Source organism: Pelophylax lessonae (genome assembly GCF_965119305.1).
Source record: "Pelophylax lessonae genome assembly, chromosome: 10".
NCBI lineage: Eukaryota > Metazoa > Chordata > Amphibia > Anura > Ranidae > Pelophylax > Pelophylax lessonae.
Window position 1 is genome coordinate 108,172,706 of NC_138777.1, and position 18,714 is coordinate 108,191,419.

The 18,714-nt window shown below is 42.9% G+C and overlaps 1 protein-coding gene across 1 annotated transcript in view; it reads right to left on the minus strand.

Annotated features, from left to right (window-relative positions):
* Window positions 1-18,714, minus strand: part of NOD2 (nucleotide binding oligomerization domain containing 2) — a gene marked incomplete at its 3' end in the record, with an annotated part of 121,443 nt that overhangs the window by 78,623 nt on the left and 24,106 nt on the right. The window contains exon 3 of the mRNA XM_082269707.1: window positions 1,943-3,743. Coding sequence (XP_082125833.1) covers window positions 1,943-3,743 — 1,801 coding nt within the window. The remainder of the gene's footprint in view (window positions 1-1,942; window positions 3,744-18,714) is intronic.

Consider the following 18,714-nt stretch of genomic DNA (forward strand, 5'->3'; position numbering starts at 1 on the left):
TAAAAAAAAATTAGCGAATCCATTGTCAACTAACAATTTTGTTACAGGAACAGTAACACTTTCATCCTCAGCTTATCTATAAAATGCATAAATATAATATACAGTATTGCATCTAACAAGTCCGTAGATGAAATGCCTGCATTTGTTTTTTTGTTTTTTTTTAATCTTGGGGTACATAAAAATAACCTGATGATCCTGATAGAAACCCAGTATCCCTGTAACTGGCAATGGACAACTGAAATTTAATATAATGTTATCGGTTTTCCCATCTATTTTCTGCGAACTTCAAACCCCTCCCACTGTGTGTAAATGAATGGTAAAAAGGCGCTGGTAATCTTTTTTAGTGAAAAATATAAATAATTTGAGAGTGTATACTTATTGAAAAACCTTTCTAAAAATTCACAAAACTCAGTACAAACATCAGTGGTGCATACATATACAGTATACATAAATAATTAATTTATAAAGTGCAAGTGCTGTACAACAATAGTGCCAAAATAAAGTGCTTGCTTGTGCATCCACGGATAGATTATATATCATGAATTATTGTACCAAAAATATTGTGCCCACTATTATCGTGCTTTAAGTGATTAAAGTGCTTATGGATAGTTCATAGTCCAAGTCAATTCATGCAGGGAAAAAACTGGATATATTTAATTGCTTGGATCTTAGGTGCTCCAGGTGGTGGGGTGTGTCACTTTTTGCCTCTTACTAGATTGAAGCAGGTCACAAAGACCCCCAACGCCTGTGATCCCTTTATATAGGTGGATCAGACCTTACCTCTTTCAGAATATCCTGCTCCTTTATCTTATTTTTTCTTATGCATTACTCATACGTGTGAAGGTAGAGCCCGCATATATAAAGACACATAAGATAGCCAAAATAGTGTAATACTGTCGATTTTAATAAAAGTGCATAAAATAACAATAATTGGCTCCTTACATTTAGTTGTCCCTCCCCCTATGTAATGGAAATGTGTAGAGGAGGAGGTCCTTGTACTTCAAATCAGGAGAGCAGCTACAATACTGCTCTTCCATAGCTACAGTGCAATGAGAGAGCGTTATTCCCATAGGACAGGAATTGTGTCACTGGTAGGATTATCAGGCAAAAATAAAGGAAAAAACGCTTAAAAAAAATGCTAATTTTTGCTTTGGGGTTTATATGTGCCTAAAATATAACTAAAGGCAATTTTTTTTTTTTTAAGATTTGGATAGATTGGTGTGCTGTTAGAATTTTCATTTCTGTCTGTGTCCCTGTTAGGAAGAGTCGCTCTTTCTAATTGCCCTGATCATCAATGTCACCAGGCATTAAAGTTAGTGTAAATCCTAAATTTCAAGTTGCCAAAAGAAAAATCTTCCAATGAGGGCAACTGTCTAAGAGGTAATTGGATATTGTAAAGATATTCTCCTGCTTCCTGTTGAGTCTACAGGACAGGACAGGATGTAAAAGGAAATCTCCCTAATGAGGCACACTTCCCCCTACTCTAACCACAATTAAAAAAAATGGCTTCAGCTATAAATTGTGTGTCTTATTTAAAAAAACAATAGTAGGCAGTAGGCAATAATGACTTGTATGCAGTCAAATGGCTGTAGTCAATTGCTTTTCCTTTCTTTTCCCTTTTTGTCCTTAATTTTTCCTCCCCTTATGCTCCAATGTTGTCTTCCCTCTTGCAACCCCTCCAACCCTTTCTAGCTGCTTCTTGGTCATATAACTAACTAATCAAGTTTGGTGATGTCTCTGTAGGACATGACACGTTTTTATACTATAATGGGTTTTTTATGCATACTGTATATGTAAGTATTCCACTAATGTCCCTTTGATATTTTGTATTTGCAATTATGCTCTTATATGTACATGATACATGGTACATGATGTAACCCTGAATAATAAAATAATAAAAACACATTGAACTTAAAATAGATTCATAGTCAAACATACTTACTATAGAGCATGGCAGATATGAAGACAGGGAATCAACTGCTCAATTCCAGTGTCACCAACTGAGTTGTGGTCCAATTGTATACCAACTGGGATTTTTAAATGCTTTAGTACATAGGCCAATGCTGTGCATTCAGCTGGACCAATGCCACAGTAGGTCATTTTCAGATGATCAACAGCAAGACCCTGTATAGCTCTCTCAGCCAAAGTGATATCCTGCATTTCATAAAGACACTTTATAAGCCAGACAAACTCAGGCATGGCATGCATGGCTTTTTTCTCATCTGGCAATGCTGGTGGTATTGACTTAAAGTGTTTCTGGATTGCCTTAGCCAAACACTTTTTGACAGTTTTACATTTCTTGGTCAGTTTTTCTGGTTGCCATGAGTCAACCATTAAGTTGTTCAGTACAGCAGAAAAGAGCCCAGCTACAAATGTGGCTGTAATTTGAAGATTTCTAATCTCTATGGTCTGTAAAATCATTTTAGTTTGTCTTTGAAAAACAGGTTGTAAACATGATATAGGAAGTCTTTGAGTAAGGGAGTTCCTTGTTTTACTTCTTTTCCACTTAAATAGTTGGCATAATATAGAGGAGTCCATTTGATCACCCATTACAATGTACAGAGCAGCAAAGAAGCATTGAAATGTGATATGGAGGAACTCGTAGTACTGTGAAGAAGTTTGTCCTTCATCTAAAAAGTTTTTGGAGATAACAAGAAAACCTAAAGAGAGATCGTCTTCTGTTATTCCTGCTTTGGCAATCTCCTGAGGAGAAAACACATACAAACCTTTACGGAGACCACTGAGCGCTATCTTGCCAAGGTGCTTGACAGAATTAGTCCTTTCTGAAAGAATATTTTGTGTTCGCTTTAAGTTTGTTGAAGCATGTAAGAGAAAGTGTTTTAGAGTTAGCATGTACATATCGGTCATAGTCTGTGGACTTTTGTAGTCACTGTTAATAAGTTCCTTATGACACTTTGAAATAATCCAACAGAAGACTGGAATATGGCACAGCCCAGTAAGGGATGAGCTGTTTTTTATCAAACTAATGATATCTCTGGATATGTCTGGGTTGTTGTGATGTTTCTTTATAAAAGTCTCAATGGCTTCTTCTGAAAATCCCCTCAAGTTGATTTCCTTCTTGATGTATTTCCGTAATGCCACAGTGACAGCATCCGGCCTGCTTGTAACAACTTTCATGCAGTCCTTCATTAGGTTTCCTTCAATGAGGTTAAAAACAATACTTGCAATGCTTGTAGGTTCTAAGGGAGAACAGTGCCTATTATCCTCTGTGAAAGAAAACTTTAACTCATCAAATCCATCAAACATTATGAGGACTTGACTGGGATGATCTATGATGAATTGAAATATTTCTTCCTGATGTCGGTCAGGCCAGCAACACTGTTCAAAAAAAAGAGTTTTTAGACAAATTGGCTTTGTAATACAACACAACCTTCTACAACTAAAGGGGAAGGTGAAGCAAAACTTTTGGAAAGCTTGTCCTCGTGCCCAGAGATGTTGAATGTGTTGAAGCAATGTGCTTTTGCCAGTGCCTGCATCCCCAAGTATTATGATGGTGTCAGCATTTTCATTTATAATTCCCTGGTCACTAAAAATGTTATGAAGGTCCAGCGTGCTCTGAGATCCATTGCCATGATCTAACATGTGTTTAGTTCCTGATAGTTCCAAAACACTTTCTGTATAGACATCTTGCAGACACATGTTTTCTGTCCCATCGTAGGTGCTAAGAAACCTTGTTTGAGCACATATGGTATTCTTCAATTTTTTGTGAAATGCCAGACACTCTAAAAGAGAAATAACCAAATAAAATAAATTACCAGGTCCGAGAAAAATATGTTTTCAATTATTTTTAAATTGTATTTGCTACTAGCAGTTTGTCACATTCAAGTGTCACATTGTTTTTCTAAGATGCTAAATGTTTACTTTGAACTGTCCAGTGCACACCATTGCTCTTCGCACTGCTATAAATTTTATTTGTACCACTGTAAAACTTTAGGAGCCCATTTATAATTTTGCATTGTGGGAGTTCTCCCTGGCAACTCCCCTCAATCCTTAGTCTTGCACAGTTGTCTCCTGTACTGAAATAGCTTAAACTGATTTTACTACATATTCTGATTTTACCTTAGCGTGAGTGTGTCAGTGAGTGTCAATGAGTGTCAGTGAGTGCCTGTGTGTGTCAGTGAGTGTCAGTGAGTGTCACAGAGTACCAGAGGGTAAGAAAGTAGAGTTAGGTAGCTAGAAAACAGCCACACAGGACAGACTTAAATTACTGAATCCCCATCAGATTAGATTAGTGGGTACAATGCCCGGCGGGTGTGGAGATGCGATTCGGTGTACATCTTGTGACATGTATCCATTCCTTGATCATGCGATCGAGGGCGAATACAGCTGCACAAAATGTAAGCACGTTGCTTCCCTGAAAGCTCAGGTCCTGAATCTAGGGAAGCAACTGGCAACACTGAGAAGAATGTCCATACTGAAGGAGAGCTGGGAGCGTACCCGTCAGATGTGAGCAGGGGCCTGCACAGAGGAGGGCGGAGATAAAAGGGTGCAGGTATCAGAGCAGAGTATATGGGTGACAGTTAGGAGGGGTAGAAGGGAACAAGGCAAGGAGGCCGGTCCTGAACTGGACCACCTCAATAAATTCGCCCTGTTGCGTGATGTTGGGGAAACCAGTCAGGGACCCGCATTGCTGGAGCAGAGTGACGCCCCTAGCTGCCAGGGGAAGAACTCCTCCAGTGAGGGCGGGAGAAAGGGAAAGGAAAGACAGGTTCTGGTGGTAGGGGACTCAATTATTAGAAGGACAGCCAGGGCAATCTGTCACGAAGACCGTGAGCGCCGAACTGTCTGTTGTTTACCGGGCGCTCGGGTTCGGCACATCACGGATCGGTGGACAGATTACTGGGTGGGGCTGTGGAAGACCCAGCTGTCATGGTACACGTGGGTACCAATGACATAGGCAGAGGGAGATGGAGAGTCCTAAAAAATGATTTCAGGGACTTAGGAGCTAAGTTGAAGAGTAGGACCTCCAAGGTAGTATTTTCAGAAATACTACCTGTACCTCGAGCCACACCAGAGAGGCAGCGGGAGATTAGGGAAGTTAACAAGGGGCTCAAGAGCTGGTGTAGTAAGGAGGGTTTTGGGTTCCTGGAGAACTGGGCCGACTTTTCAGTCGGCTACCGGCTCTTTAGTAGGGACGGATTGCACCTAAATGGGGAGGATGCAACCGTACTGGGTGAGAAGATGGCCAACAAGTTAGAGGGGCTTTTAAACTAGGTGATGGGGGGGAGGGTACAGATGTAGAATTAGCCAGTGGGGAGCAAGGTTCAGCGGGCACAAATGGGGACATTAGCGGTAGGGTGTTCAGAGTTCCTAAATCCAAGGTGGGTATGGGGAAAGATCACAGGATATAGTTTGCATCCGGTCAAAATTACGAGGTTTGTATACCAATGCTAGAAGCCTGGCCAACAAGATGGGAGAGTTGGAGCTGCTGATATATGAGCAGAGATAGAGAAGGTAAAAAAGGGGGAGGAGTATGTCTGTATATTAAGAACAGTGTACAGGTAAATATGAGGGATGATATTAATATTGGAGATATGGATGAGGTAGAATCCCTATGGGAAGAACTTCAAAGGGAAGGCACTATGGGAAAAGTAATATTGGGCGTATGCTATAGGCCCCCCAACCAGAGGGAGGAGGGGGAGGCGGACCTCTTTTCACAGATTGGAGTGGCAGCAAGGATGGGAGATGTCATTATAATGGGGGATTTTAATTATCCAGATATAGACTGGGCAGAAGGAACCGCACATTCATCCAAGGCTCGGCAGTTCCAAAATGTTTTGCAGGACAATTTTATGGGTCATATAGTAAACGCACCGACAATAAACAATGCAGTACTAGACCAACTGAATACCAAAAATACAGACCTGCTCACGGATATAGAAATATGGGGCAACTTAGGAAACGGTGACCATAGGTTAACCCCCTTAGCGGTATCCCCGAGCGTGACTCGGGGTGGATTTTTCCTGCTACTATCGGTATCCCCGAGTCATGCTCGGGGTGGATGTTCAGAGCGTGCAGCGGGGTTCCTTACCTTATCCTGGTGATCCAGCGATGATCTCCCATTGCTGTGATCGCCAGCCGAGATCCCCGCCACTCTTCTCTCGGTATGAGGGCTTCCTGGTTCCGTTCCCTGCAGCAGCAATGCTGCATGGGAGCGGAACTAGGGAGGGAAATTCAAAGTTGCACCAAACACAAACATATAAAATGGAGGTGATACAGTGTAATCTGAGAGGATTACACTGTATCACTTTGGTAAAAGACACAGTGCCCTTTCAGTGCCCCTTGCAATTGTCATTTGTGAGAAATAAAATCATTTGAAAATGGCATAAAAAAAGCGCTGTCCTACATATGCGCTTTTGGATCAGATAAGTGACTGCGACAGCGACAGCGGCAGCGACACGGAGCTTCTCGCAGAACAGAGTGACAGTGAGTCGTGGGGAGATTTGTCATCTGACTCTGACACCGACACTGATCCAGAAAGTGACACTGATGATCCCGCACCTGACCTAAGTGATGTGCGCACTTGGTGCCCTCTAAACAGCGATGCTGACCAGGCAGCGCCCCCGAGATTCTGATTCACTGGATCTCCTGGGATGAAGGTTGATGTGGAGAGTGACAACCCTCTGGCGTACCTGAAATTATTTCTAACTGAGGAGGTAATTCTAAAAATCGTCACTGAAACCAACCGCTACAATGAGCAGCAATCCACTACGCTGAGTGCCAGATTTTCCATATCCAGAAAATGGGAACCGGTCAGTAAAGAGGACATCTGGAAGTTTCTGGGACTCATCATCCTTCAGGGGGTGAAGGTGAAACCGCTCCAGAAATGGTATTGGACCACCAATAAGATGCTGGCCACTCCATTTTTTGGCAGAGTGATGTCAGAATATCGTTTTTCACTGATCATGAAAAATTTACACTTTGCCAACAACGAAGAGTTTGAGGCCATGCATCCTGCGCCCAAACTCAAAAAAATCTGGGAGGTGTGCCAAATGACTGTCACCAACTTCCAGCGGACCTATGTGCCAGACAGGGATGTCAGTGTGGACGAAAGTCTGATGGCCTACAAGGGACGCCTGAGCTGGATACAATTTATTGCATCCAAAAGAGCGCGGTTCGGCATCAAATTTTATATGCTCTGTGAATCATCCACAGGATATATATGGAATGCTATCATTTACACCGGGAAAGGTACCAAGTTCAATCCCAGGTACAGCGGCTATGGGATGGCCACATCCTCTGTCCTTTCACTGCTGGACCCACTGCTGAACCAGGGATATTGCGTGACAACGGACAATTTTTACACCTCTCCGGAACTTTATGAAGTTTTTCTCCTAAACAAAACAGATGGGTATGGTACTGTTAGGCCAAACCGGCGTGACATGCCATCAATGTTTAGCAGGAAAAAGCTAGAAAAGGGAGAGATTGTTGCCTTTCAAAAGGGTAAAATGACGGCAATGCGGTGGCGAGACAAAAAGGACGTGTGTCTCATGAGCACCGTGCACAGCACCTCCACTGCCATGGTCCGCACAAAACACGTAACAGATGTGCTGAAGCCGCAAGTCGTGATCGACTATAATCACACAATAGGAGGTGTCGACCAAGCCAATCAGGCAATGACATTTTACCCGGCGATGCGTAAGCAACAAAAAAAGTACTACAAAAAGATTTTCAGGCATCTCCTTGAACAATGCCTTTGGAACGCCTATATCCTTTATAAAGCAAACACTACCATACCTCTTGTTCATTCGGACTTTATCTGGAAGGTGGCTGAGCAGATTTTCGTCAACCACCCAACGCCATCAGTATCTGCTAACAGACCCGGATGACGCGCTGTTGACGTTGGCAATCCAGAACGCCTGACAGGCCGTCATTTTGTAGACTTTGTACCGCCAACCGCAAGAAAGTTAGCGCCTACCAGGATGTGCGTCGTTTGCTGTTCCAAGAAGGATTGCAATGGGAAAAAGTCAGAAAGGAAACAAGGTACTATTGTCCTGATTGCAACGTCGGACTTTGTCTAGTTCCATGCTTCAAACTGTTTCACACTCAGGATGTGTATTGAATTTCTTCATTTGACAAATTTCATTATTTTTCATTGCATTATTGAATAAAATTATATTATTGATTAGATTATAATTCATGTGTTTATGTTTCAAATTTATCACATCTGGGATGTCTACTAGAGTCTTGTTTTGGTAAGTTTTAAGTAAGTATTTACTAAGAATTGTAGGCCTTCAATACATAACGCCAAATTTCCATGCAAAAAATTGTACCGCTTTTGGTACATAATTCCTGACATAATCATACCGCCAGGGAGGATAATAAGTTTCAGTATTAATCATAGTAACAGGAAACACAAGGGTAATATAAGGACACTGAATTTTAAAAGAGACAATTTCCCAAAATTGCGCTCTTTGCTAGAAAATATCAAATGGGATACAACCCAGGGAACAAAAAAAAAGGAGGAAAAATGGGAGTGCTTCAAGAACATACTAAACAAAGGGATTGGTCAGTGCATTCCAAAGGGAAAAAATTTTAAAAGAGCAAAACTAAACCCTGGGTGGCTAAACTCCAACATAAAAATGCATATTAATACTAAAGAAAAGGCCTTTAAAAAATACAAGGCTGAGGGGTCATTGGCAGCATTCAAGCATTACAAAGAGTGTAATAAGAAATGTAAAGGCGAAATCAAGGCGGCTAAAATATAACACGAAAGACATATAGCGGAAGCGAGTAAAAAAAACCCAATAAATTCTTTAAGTATATAAATAGTAAGAAAGCGAGGCCAGAACACATTGGCCCCATAAAAGATGATGAAGGGAATCTGGCCACAGAGGACAGAGAGAAGGCAAAAGTGTTAAATAATTTCTTCTCTTCAGTCTTCACAAAAGAATTGGGGGGCTACACTAACCCAGCTTGTAATGCTAAATTAAATAATACACCTCAGGAAGTACCCCCATGGCTAACAGAAGATAGACTTAGAACTAAACTAGAGAAACTTAACATAAATAAATCACCGGGACCGGCTTGCACCCGAGGGTTCTTAAAGAGCTCAGCCAGGTGATAGCCAGACCATTATTTTTGCTCTTTAAGGAAGTCTACAGACGGGTATGGTGCCAGCTGATTGGAAAAAAAGCCAACGTGGTACCAATATTTAAAAAGGGGCTGAGATATATCCCGGGTAACTATAGGCCAGTCAGCCTAACATCAGTAGTCTGCAAGATTTTGGAGGGGATGTTAAGAGACTACATACAAGATTTTAGTACTGAGAACAGTATAATTAGTAGTAATCAGCATGGATTCATGAAAAATCGTTCTTGCCAGACCAATCTATTAACCTTCTATGATGAGGTGGGTTGCCATCTAGACAAACATAAGGTGTTCTGTGCAGGTGTCAGAACTAAGGTTTGGTTAGATGGTCAGTACAATAATTTAGGGATTCAGAAGTAAAATGTAAATCATAGCAATTTATTATGAATAATATTTATGTTATTACAGTACCGTACAGATATTGGCTTAGCCTAATTATATGTGACCAGTATAAACATAGAAAACAAAAAAACAAGACATACAACGTGAAACATTTAAACATTTAACAGGGTACCGGCCGGTGCATAATGAAATACATCATTAGGGTATTGGTAATCAAATGTAATTATTCTTAGTGGTAGATTCCGTTTCTGTATCCTCCTATGATGTGTGTCTGTGGACTTGTGGGGGGAAGTTTGATAATCAGCTTTTTATGCTTGATATAGCAGAGTGGGTAGGTGGTGGGTGGCTGCGGTAATTTTTCCTCCACTTGATAGCATTTACACTGTCCGAGGGTATGGCAGTATTCTTTTCCTCTTTGCTCCTGAGTCTATGTTGTGACTCGTGGTTAGGTCGGCAATTGCCTAGATTTCCAGCTATTACCCTCTCAAAGTGTAAATGAAGTGTCAGGTTTCAGCGGCTCAGAGGCTTGGGGGATGGTTCATTAGTGTGTTTGGTATGTCCTTAGTAAGTTTGTTATTAAGGAGATCTTGCAGAGTATCTAGATATCTCCTTTTGTATTGGCGGCATTTGATGGAGGGGTGTCAGGCGGTTTTAAGTGAAACACCGTTTCTTGGGGACTATGCAGAGTGTGTATCTGTGTTTATGCATGTGGGGATAGTTCCAGTATATGGCTCAGTCTCATCAGAGACACTCTGTCAGCCGGGTGGCTGATTCTTCACCCCTCTTCCTGGACGGTGTAGTGTTTCCACTTACATGACCTTGATCTCCTTGCCGCGCCGCTCTGCTTCCTGTCCTCCGCTACGATGCCGCTGAAGTGCCCGGTTCGTGTGCTGATCCCGATCCGCCGGCTCCCGTTAGCTCCTCCGCCGTCCACGTCTGTGACACTGCTCGTTGCACTGGTCGGTGAAGATGACGTCAACGCGTTTCGCTTCTCCGATTGGCGTAGCTTCGTCCAGACGAAGCTACGCCAATCGGAGAAGCGAAACGCGTTGACGTCATCTTCACCGACCAGTGCAACGAGCAGTGTCACAGACGTGGACGGCGGAGGAGCTAACGGGAGCCGGCGGATCGGGATCAGCACACGAACCGGGCACTTCAGCGGCATCGTAGCGGAGGACAGGAAGCAGAGCGGCGCGGCAAGGAGATCAAGGTCAGGTAAGTGGAAACACTACACCGTCCAGGAAGAGGGGTGAAGAATCAGCCACCCGGCTGACAGAGTGTCTCTGATGAGACTGAGCCATATACTGGAACTATCCCCACATGCATAAACACAGATACACACTCTGCATAGTCCCCAAGAAACGGTGTTTCACTTAAAACCGCCTGACACCCCTCCATCAAATGCCGCCAATACAAAAGGAGATATCTAGATACTCTGCAAGATCTCCTTAATAACAAACTTACTAAGGACATACCAAACACACTAATGAACCATCCCCCAAGCCTCTGAGCCGCTGAAACCTGACACTTCATTTACACTTTGAGAGGGTAATAGCTGGAAATCTAGGCAATTGCCGACCTAACCACGAGTCACAACATAGACTCAGGAGCAAAGAGGAAAAGAATACTGCCATACCCTCGGACAGTGTAAATGCTATCAAGTGGAGGAAAAATTACCGCAGCCACCCACCACCTACCCACTCTGCTATATCAAGCATAAAAAGCTGATTATCAAACTTCCCCCCACAAGTCCACAGACACACATCATAGGAGGATACAGAAACGGAATCTACCACTAAGAATAATTACATTTGATTACCAATACCCTAATGATGTATTTCATTATGCACCGGCCGGTACCCTGTTAAATGTTTAAATGTTTCACGTTGTATGTCTTGTTTTTTTGTTTTCTATGTTTATACTGGTCACATATAATTAGGCTAAGCCAATATCTGTACGGTACTGTAATAACATAAATATTATTCATAATAAATTGCTATGATTTACATTTTACTTCTGAATCCCTAAATTATTGTACTGACCATCTAACCAAACCTTAGTTCTGACACCTGCACAGAACACCTTATGTATGCTTGCCCTGGTTAGGTCAGACAAGTATTATTAAAATACAGGGACCCTTAATAGCAATCTATAACCATATGCTCCTCACACTTACCTTATATGCCATCTAGACAAAGGAAAGCCTGTGGATGTGGTGTATCTGGACTTTGCAAAGGCATTTGACACAGTTCCACACAAACGCTTACTGTACAAACTAAGGTACATAGGTATGGACCACAGGGTGAGTACTTGGATAGAGAACTGGCTCCAGGGAGTCCAGAGGGTGGTGATAAATGGGGAGTACTCAGATTGGGCGGGTGTGGAAAGTGGGGTCCCCCAAGGTCCTGTCCTGGGACCAGTCCTGTTTAATTTATTCATAAACGACCCAGAGGAGGGGATATCTAGCACAATCTTGGTATTTGCAGATGATACCAAACTAAGCAGGGCAATAACTTCTATGCAGGATGTGGAAACATTACAAGCAGACCTGAACAAAATAACGGGGTGAGCAACTACATGGCAGATGAGGTTTAATGTTGAAAAATGTAAAGTAATGCACTTGGGCCTCAGAAACACGAAAGCAAGTTACTCACTAGGGGGGGAACCTCTGGGTGAATCTAAGATGGAAAAGGACCTGGGGGTTCTAGTGGACAACAGGCTTGGCAGTGGCATGCAATGCCAAGCCGCTGCAAGCAAAGCCAACAAAATACTGGCATGTATAAAAAAGGGGATTCACTCCAGGAATAAAGAGATTATTCTCCCGCTCTACAAGACCCTGGTCCGGCCACATCTGGAGTATTCCGTCCAGTTCTGGGCACCGGTCCCCAGAAAGGATGTGCTGGAGCTGGAGAGAGTCCAGAGAAGGGCAACAAAAATAATTAGGGGAATGGAGGACATCAGCTATGAGGAAAGACTACAAGCATTGAACTTAATCTCTCTGGAGAAGAGACGCTTGAGGGGGGATATGATATCAATGTACAAATACTGTACTGGTGATGACCCTAGCATAAGGAACAAACTTTTCAGAGAAAGGGAATACAATAAGACACGTGGCCACTCACTAAAACTAGAGGAAAAACGGTTTAACCTTAAAATACTTAAGGGGTTCTTTACAATGTACAATTTACAATTTCATTGGCTCTTTACCTAGATCGGGGATGGGCTCTGTCCAAGGGACGAGCCTCGTCCCCGGGGGCGCGCATTGCAGAGGGAACGAGCGGCTCGTGTTGGAGCCGCTCATGTGATCGGCTGTGATTGACACAGCCGATCACATGGTTAACAGACAATTTTCATTAGCTGTTTACCTTGATCGGGGATGGGCTATGTCCGAGGGACGAGCCTCATCCCTGATCGCCGTGCTGCGCGCCCCCGGGGGCGCACAGTAGCAGCGAGACAGGGGCCGCTGTCATATGACGTCGGCCCGGATCGACAAAAGCTTCCTGCAGCCGCCATTTTACAATGACGTGGTATGGAATTGGTTAAAAGCAAAAAATTGCAATCAGGACGGAAGTTTATTGGCATTTGAAACGGCAAATGCTTGTAACAGCGTGCAAATGCATAACTCGCAGTTATAAGCATCTTGTTTATTGGTGTTTTTAATGGGGATGCATTTCTGACCATTTTACAATGTAAAAGCGCTTCTAAAGGCAAAGGCCGCTAAACACGCATAAACGCGGCATGTAAACAGGGCAAAACTGATGTTTTTTAACCGTCGGTCACTAGCTGTCAAGTTCCAGCTTTCAGGAGAGGTTTTCAAACGTCCCGTGTACATAAAGCCAAATATTTTCACCTCTCACCTAGACAAAAAGTAATTTTTTTATCTGCCTGAAGTTGAGCTTTAGGCTGAAGAATTTTATTTGGGTATAGTTCTATATAGTTTCAGTGCACACCGCCATTTAAAATGTGTTAGTGAGTAAGCCCAAAATTGTGCTAAGAATGAGTTAATGTTTTTGTGCTTATTTGTATTTTGTAATGTAGTATGACATTTCACCGAAGTATTAATAAATTTCCTGCCCAATATTTCACTCGTTGAATAAATCAAGATGTACGTAATGTCTCTGCAACAGATTTCTTAAAAGTAAAAAAGTGATTGCATAAGGGTCAAATGCCAGTTTAGTCAGAATATTTCTTCATATTTGAATTCCCAGACAACTAAAAAGCAAATTAAAAACACTAACTTGTATTTGTGTAAAGCTTTAAAACGCTTTGCTGCATAGAGCACCAAAAGGACATTGGAGCCACCAGAAGTTGACATGGAGGAGAATGTCACCAGGATAAAGTAGGATTCATGTCACTGCTTCTCATTGGGGTTCCTCTGCAAAGGAAGCAGGTATGAATAAAAATACCTTAAGCCCAGCTTATCCCAAAGCTTTATTTTGTTTTGTTTTTTTGAATGAGCAAGGGATAGAACCCCTGTCAGGTTTTTTTATGATACTAGTGTTCCCACTGAGAAGATTTATTTTCTCATCCTAATCTTTGACACCTATCACCTAGATAGAATGTGAGGAGAACACAGACAACAATAACATCCTCGTGTATGTAGCACTGCCCCCTAAAGGACTACTAAAGAATAATACTTTTGGATTCCCCTGGGTTACTCGTAGCAACTGCTTGCAGAAATCTTAATACTTTAAGTTCTTGGCTCAGTCAATGATCAATCTAGGGGTTGTTGTTTTTGTTGTTTTATTTATATTGGGATAGGGGAGGAGTGGGATACTCCAACTGTTAACTATTCACACTTCAGAGTACTTCTAACTTGAGAATGCGGCAAGGCCACTAGGTAAGTGTTCCTATTTGTGTTTCTTTTCAGGGTACTCCCCCAGTACCCCCTTTCTCTGTGCTAGCTGACACTTGTCCACTGACTCTACACTCCGGAATGGTCCCCTTGCTGGGCAGACACCTGGGCAAGATCCTCTGTACTCACGATACTGTTTTTCCAGAGTCTCACAGTGCCCCAACTCCTCCAGTCAGCTCTCCTGGACGTCTGGGTTCAGCCTCACTCCAATGGCTCACCAGGTCAACTGCCTGTGACCATCACCAACTGCAGCAGAAGAGGAGGCAGCCACCACCCTCCTTCTGGGACTCTGCTTCCTGCCAAAGACCTCTACCTCATGTGCCCGTGGCTTTTTATACCCTGCCCCATAATGTACTTGGACCAACTGTCTGTGCCAATCCTTGGGGCAGTACCAAAATCCTGTGTGTCATTGGTTAGGTTTCCTCCGGCATCCTATGTTCCTCCCCATTAGACCAGCTGGGGACACTCCCTAAGACCAGATGAATCACGCACTGAGCACACTAAGCAGACCTGACTCACAGATCCTGCTCTCTGTTAAGCAGAGAACAATATAGATTTTGCTTGCTGCTCCTCTGATAGGCAGACAGAGCCAAAACGTTACTCTCTACCTAGCACCTGACCAGGAGGGTGCTACATGTACAAAGTCCAATGAGAACACCAAACAAAATGTCAGAGACGCCAGAAGCTTTTAACGTTGACCTTTTTTCACAAAAGACAACAGCCAGTGCAAGACCTCTTACTTCTTCAAGGCTTAAGAAGTAGGTATAAATATGGTCACTTAGCTGTGGTACAATAAGGGGAGGACTGGGCCATGGGGCAGGGGGGCAATTTCCCCCTGGGCCGCTCTGATGCCCTGTAGAAAGGCTGCACTGCTTCTGCTACAGACATGCCTAAAGGATTCTTGGCGAAAGGAAGTAAAAAGTCCCTGCTGCTGACCTACTAAATGCGGGTTGAAGACAAGGACAGAGCGCTGGCCCCCCCCCAGCGTGGATGGTGTAAACTGTGTCTGAGCAGAGGCTGGTTTAATGCCCCAAAGGAGACTCCCCCACCCCCCGGCCAGCCCCATCCAAGCTGTCCCAGCTCCCCCCAACTGCCCCCTGCTGACCATGTTGGGAACCGGGATTCAGCCGGTGAGTAGAGAGTATCGGGAGTGGAGCTTCAGCCTGGAATGAGGGTCAGGAGGAGGACAGGAACAGGGAGAGTGGGAGCGGGGCTGAGTCGCTGCACCATGGGCCTTTGGTTTGTACTTGCCCCCTGGGCTGAAAGTTGCCAGTCTGCCCCTGGGTACAATCACTAGGAATTAATTGTTGGCTGTATGAAGACTGGAGACAACTAGGCTCAGTGGACCAAAGAATAAGGTTTGCCGAATAAAAATAGCCCAAGTTCATAAGGGGAGGAATGAATAGTATGAAAGCAGAATTGGTTAAATAATAAATAAATATGTTTTTCTATATTACAAAATCCTGGGGAAGAGTGAGACTGTTGTACGTGTCTGCATTGATCCTGTAAATGAAGTAACAGCTATAGAAAGCAGCATGTGTGTCTTCGCAAACCTGTGTATTACCCTGTTATCTGCTGGACAACAGATTTTCTCACTAAAAGTACTGTATCTGGAGTTTGGGTCTCATACACACCCGTAATTCGTGAGTGTTTGCAGCTTGAGCATGTGTGCATGTCTTGTATTCAGATCAGAGAACGTTAGCAAATACTTCCTCGGATTTTTACTTGCACTGCACATGTTCAATCAATTCATGCTAAAGAGGAAGTCAAGAATTATAGTTTCTAGGAATAGTTTATCAGAAGAAATAGCGTGCAGGCTCAAAAAGGAAATGAGAAAAATAAAACAAAAATGAAATATGTGTTGTTTTAGCCACTTTTCTGTAAAATACTTAGATCTTGTTGTAATTGTCAGTTATTACCAAGTCAGTTTTAAACACATATTTATGGAATGCAACAGGGAACATGCATTTTAACAGAACAGCAGTTAATACACAAATTCTATAGCATATCCCCAACTACAGTCATAAAGGAGTTTATAACCATCTTACACAGTTCAACTAATGGAAAAATTCAACTGAATAAATAAATAGTAAACTACCATGAGTGTTGGGGTAGTTACTCAAAAAATGTAACTAGTTACTAGTTACTTCTGTAAATTGTAATGAGATTACTTTACTAGTTACTGGATTTGAAAAGTAACTTCACTACTTATTACTTTACTTTACTTTTTCTTAATAGACCGTGTAGAAGAAGAAGATATATGGACAAACATTTACTCCAACACAATGGATTGTGGGTTTATTCATACTCATCATACTAGTGGCTCTCAGCAGCAAACTGTTGACACTAATGCTTTGCTTTAAAGGGAAAACAAGATCAAGCTATCAAACAAAGCCCACCTACCAGCTGTGAGCAGGGAGTGGTGGCAGGGGGCCATGAGTAGGAGAGCTGGAAGCTGAGATGTGGAGTGCTGTGCCACCAGCATGGTAGCGTGGAGAGCAAGTGTGGTGCAGTCTGGGTGAGCTCACAATAAGCAGGACAGTGCAGCCAAACTGTGTGCAGACTGAAGAGCAAGCTGTGCAATAGTGAACTGTGAAAGGGCCAGGGCCCTGGGGAGTACCATGCTGCTAAGGGACAGAAATGAAGAGAGCGGCCCATGACCAGAGAGATTGTGCTGCTGTAAAAACTGCTGTACCCAAACCTTTGCTGTGTGTGAACACTGGCTGGGTGGCTGCACACAGAGCTGCATAGATAGAGCTGCTGATAACTTTAGAGGAGAGAGGGATTGATCTGGTGAGAGTGACTGTGACAGTGAAATATAGGGTAAAGCCACAAGAACAGAGATCCAAGCTGCTGCTGGCTGGCTCTGTCACAGTATCATGTGGCTGTTGGGTACTGACTTGACTTTGTTATGGCTGGCTGGCTGTACTAGGTGCTTCAGAATCAGACTAACACTGTCGTCCATAACAAAGTCACTCCAGTACCCAACAGCCACGTGACAACAAGACCCATACCATAATAACTTAAGGGACCTGCTGTGCTGTGATGTGAATCTGTCTCTGATTATTAAAATAATAATGTGACATGTCAATTAATTTAGCAGTGCACACAGTCAGTGGGGAGGAGTGTGCGGACTTTACCTTCTTTGGCTTTCCTTTCAGGCATGTATAATGTTGTCTCACTTGTCTGTCATGTCACTGAGTCTGTCTGTGACTGCCGCTTGCTTGCCCACCGCCAGTCCGCCACCTGCCACTGGATTGCTGATTCTGGACCCTCTCAGCCACGACTCACGAGCCGCCCACCTCACAGAAACTTCTCTCTCCCTCACTTCACGGCGCCTTCGGAGGAAGCAGAGAATCACTCCGCCGAGGAGGGCAGAGGCGCATATGCAGTGGGCGGCCGCCGGCCGGCGTCCAGCCGGAATTATATGTGAAGCGGTCAGTGCATGCGACCGTGGCCCGCCTCCCGCTCTTGACTTCATATACCTACGCCCGAAAATGGAGAAAAAGTTCCTGCTCTACAGCCTCCCGATACCCTCTTTTGAGTAACGCAGGAAAGCGCGTTCCTCAAGGCAAGTAAAGTAATTTAGTTACCGATGTTACGAATGTAACGCTTTACTTTACTACGTTACCAAAAAAAGTAACTTAGTTACAGTAATCCGTTACATTGTAACTCGTTACCCCCAACACTGACTACCATATGCAAAATCCTATATCCACAGTTGAAGGCACGAAAACTCTATATAATATATAATGGGCCAATTTGCTCCAGCAGGAGAAAAATAAATTATTTTCTGATTCCCAAGGCAATCAAATATTTCCTGGATCAACAATCCCTGATGTTATTACTTATAAATGTTAATATCCATTTATATTTTTTTGCACCTACCTCTTTTTTAACCACTTAAGCCCCGGAAGATTTTACCCCCTTCCTGACCAGGGTTTTTTTTGCGATTTTTTACTGCGTGACTTTAACGGACAATTGTGCGGTCGTGCGACGCTGTACCTAAACGAATTTGACATCCTTTTTTCCCACAAACAGAGCTTTCTTTTGGTGGTATTTGATCACCTGTGCGATTTTTTGATCATGCGCTATAAAAAAAAAGCGTCAATTTTGCAAAAATAACAATATTTTTCACATTTTTTTATATGAAATTCCCCCAAAAAAATGTAAAAATCAAAATTTTTTAACATTTTCAGCCAATTTGTTTTATGCTACATATGTTTGGTAAAAAAAATCATATTTTGATTGGTTTGCGCAAAAGTTATAGCGTTTACTAACAAAGGGAAAGATTTTTGTCATTTTTTTTTTATTAACGAGTAATGGCGGCGATCTGCGATTTTTTTTTGCGGGACTGCGACATTGTGGCGGACAGATCGGACCCTTGACTTACATTTTTGACACTT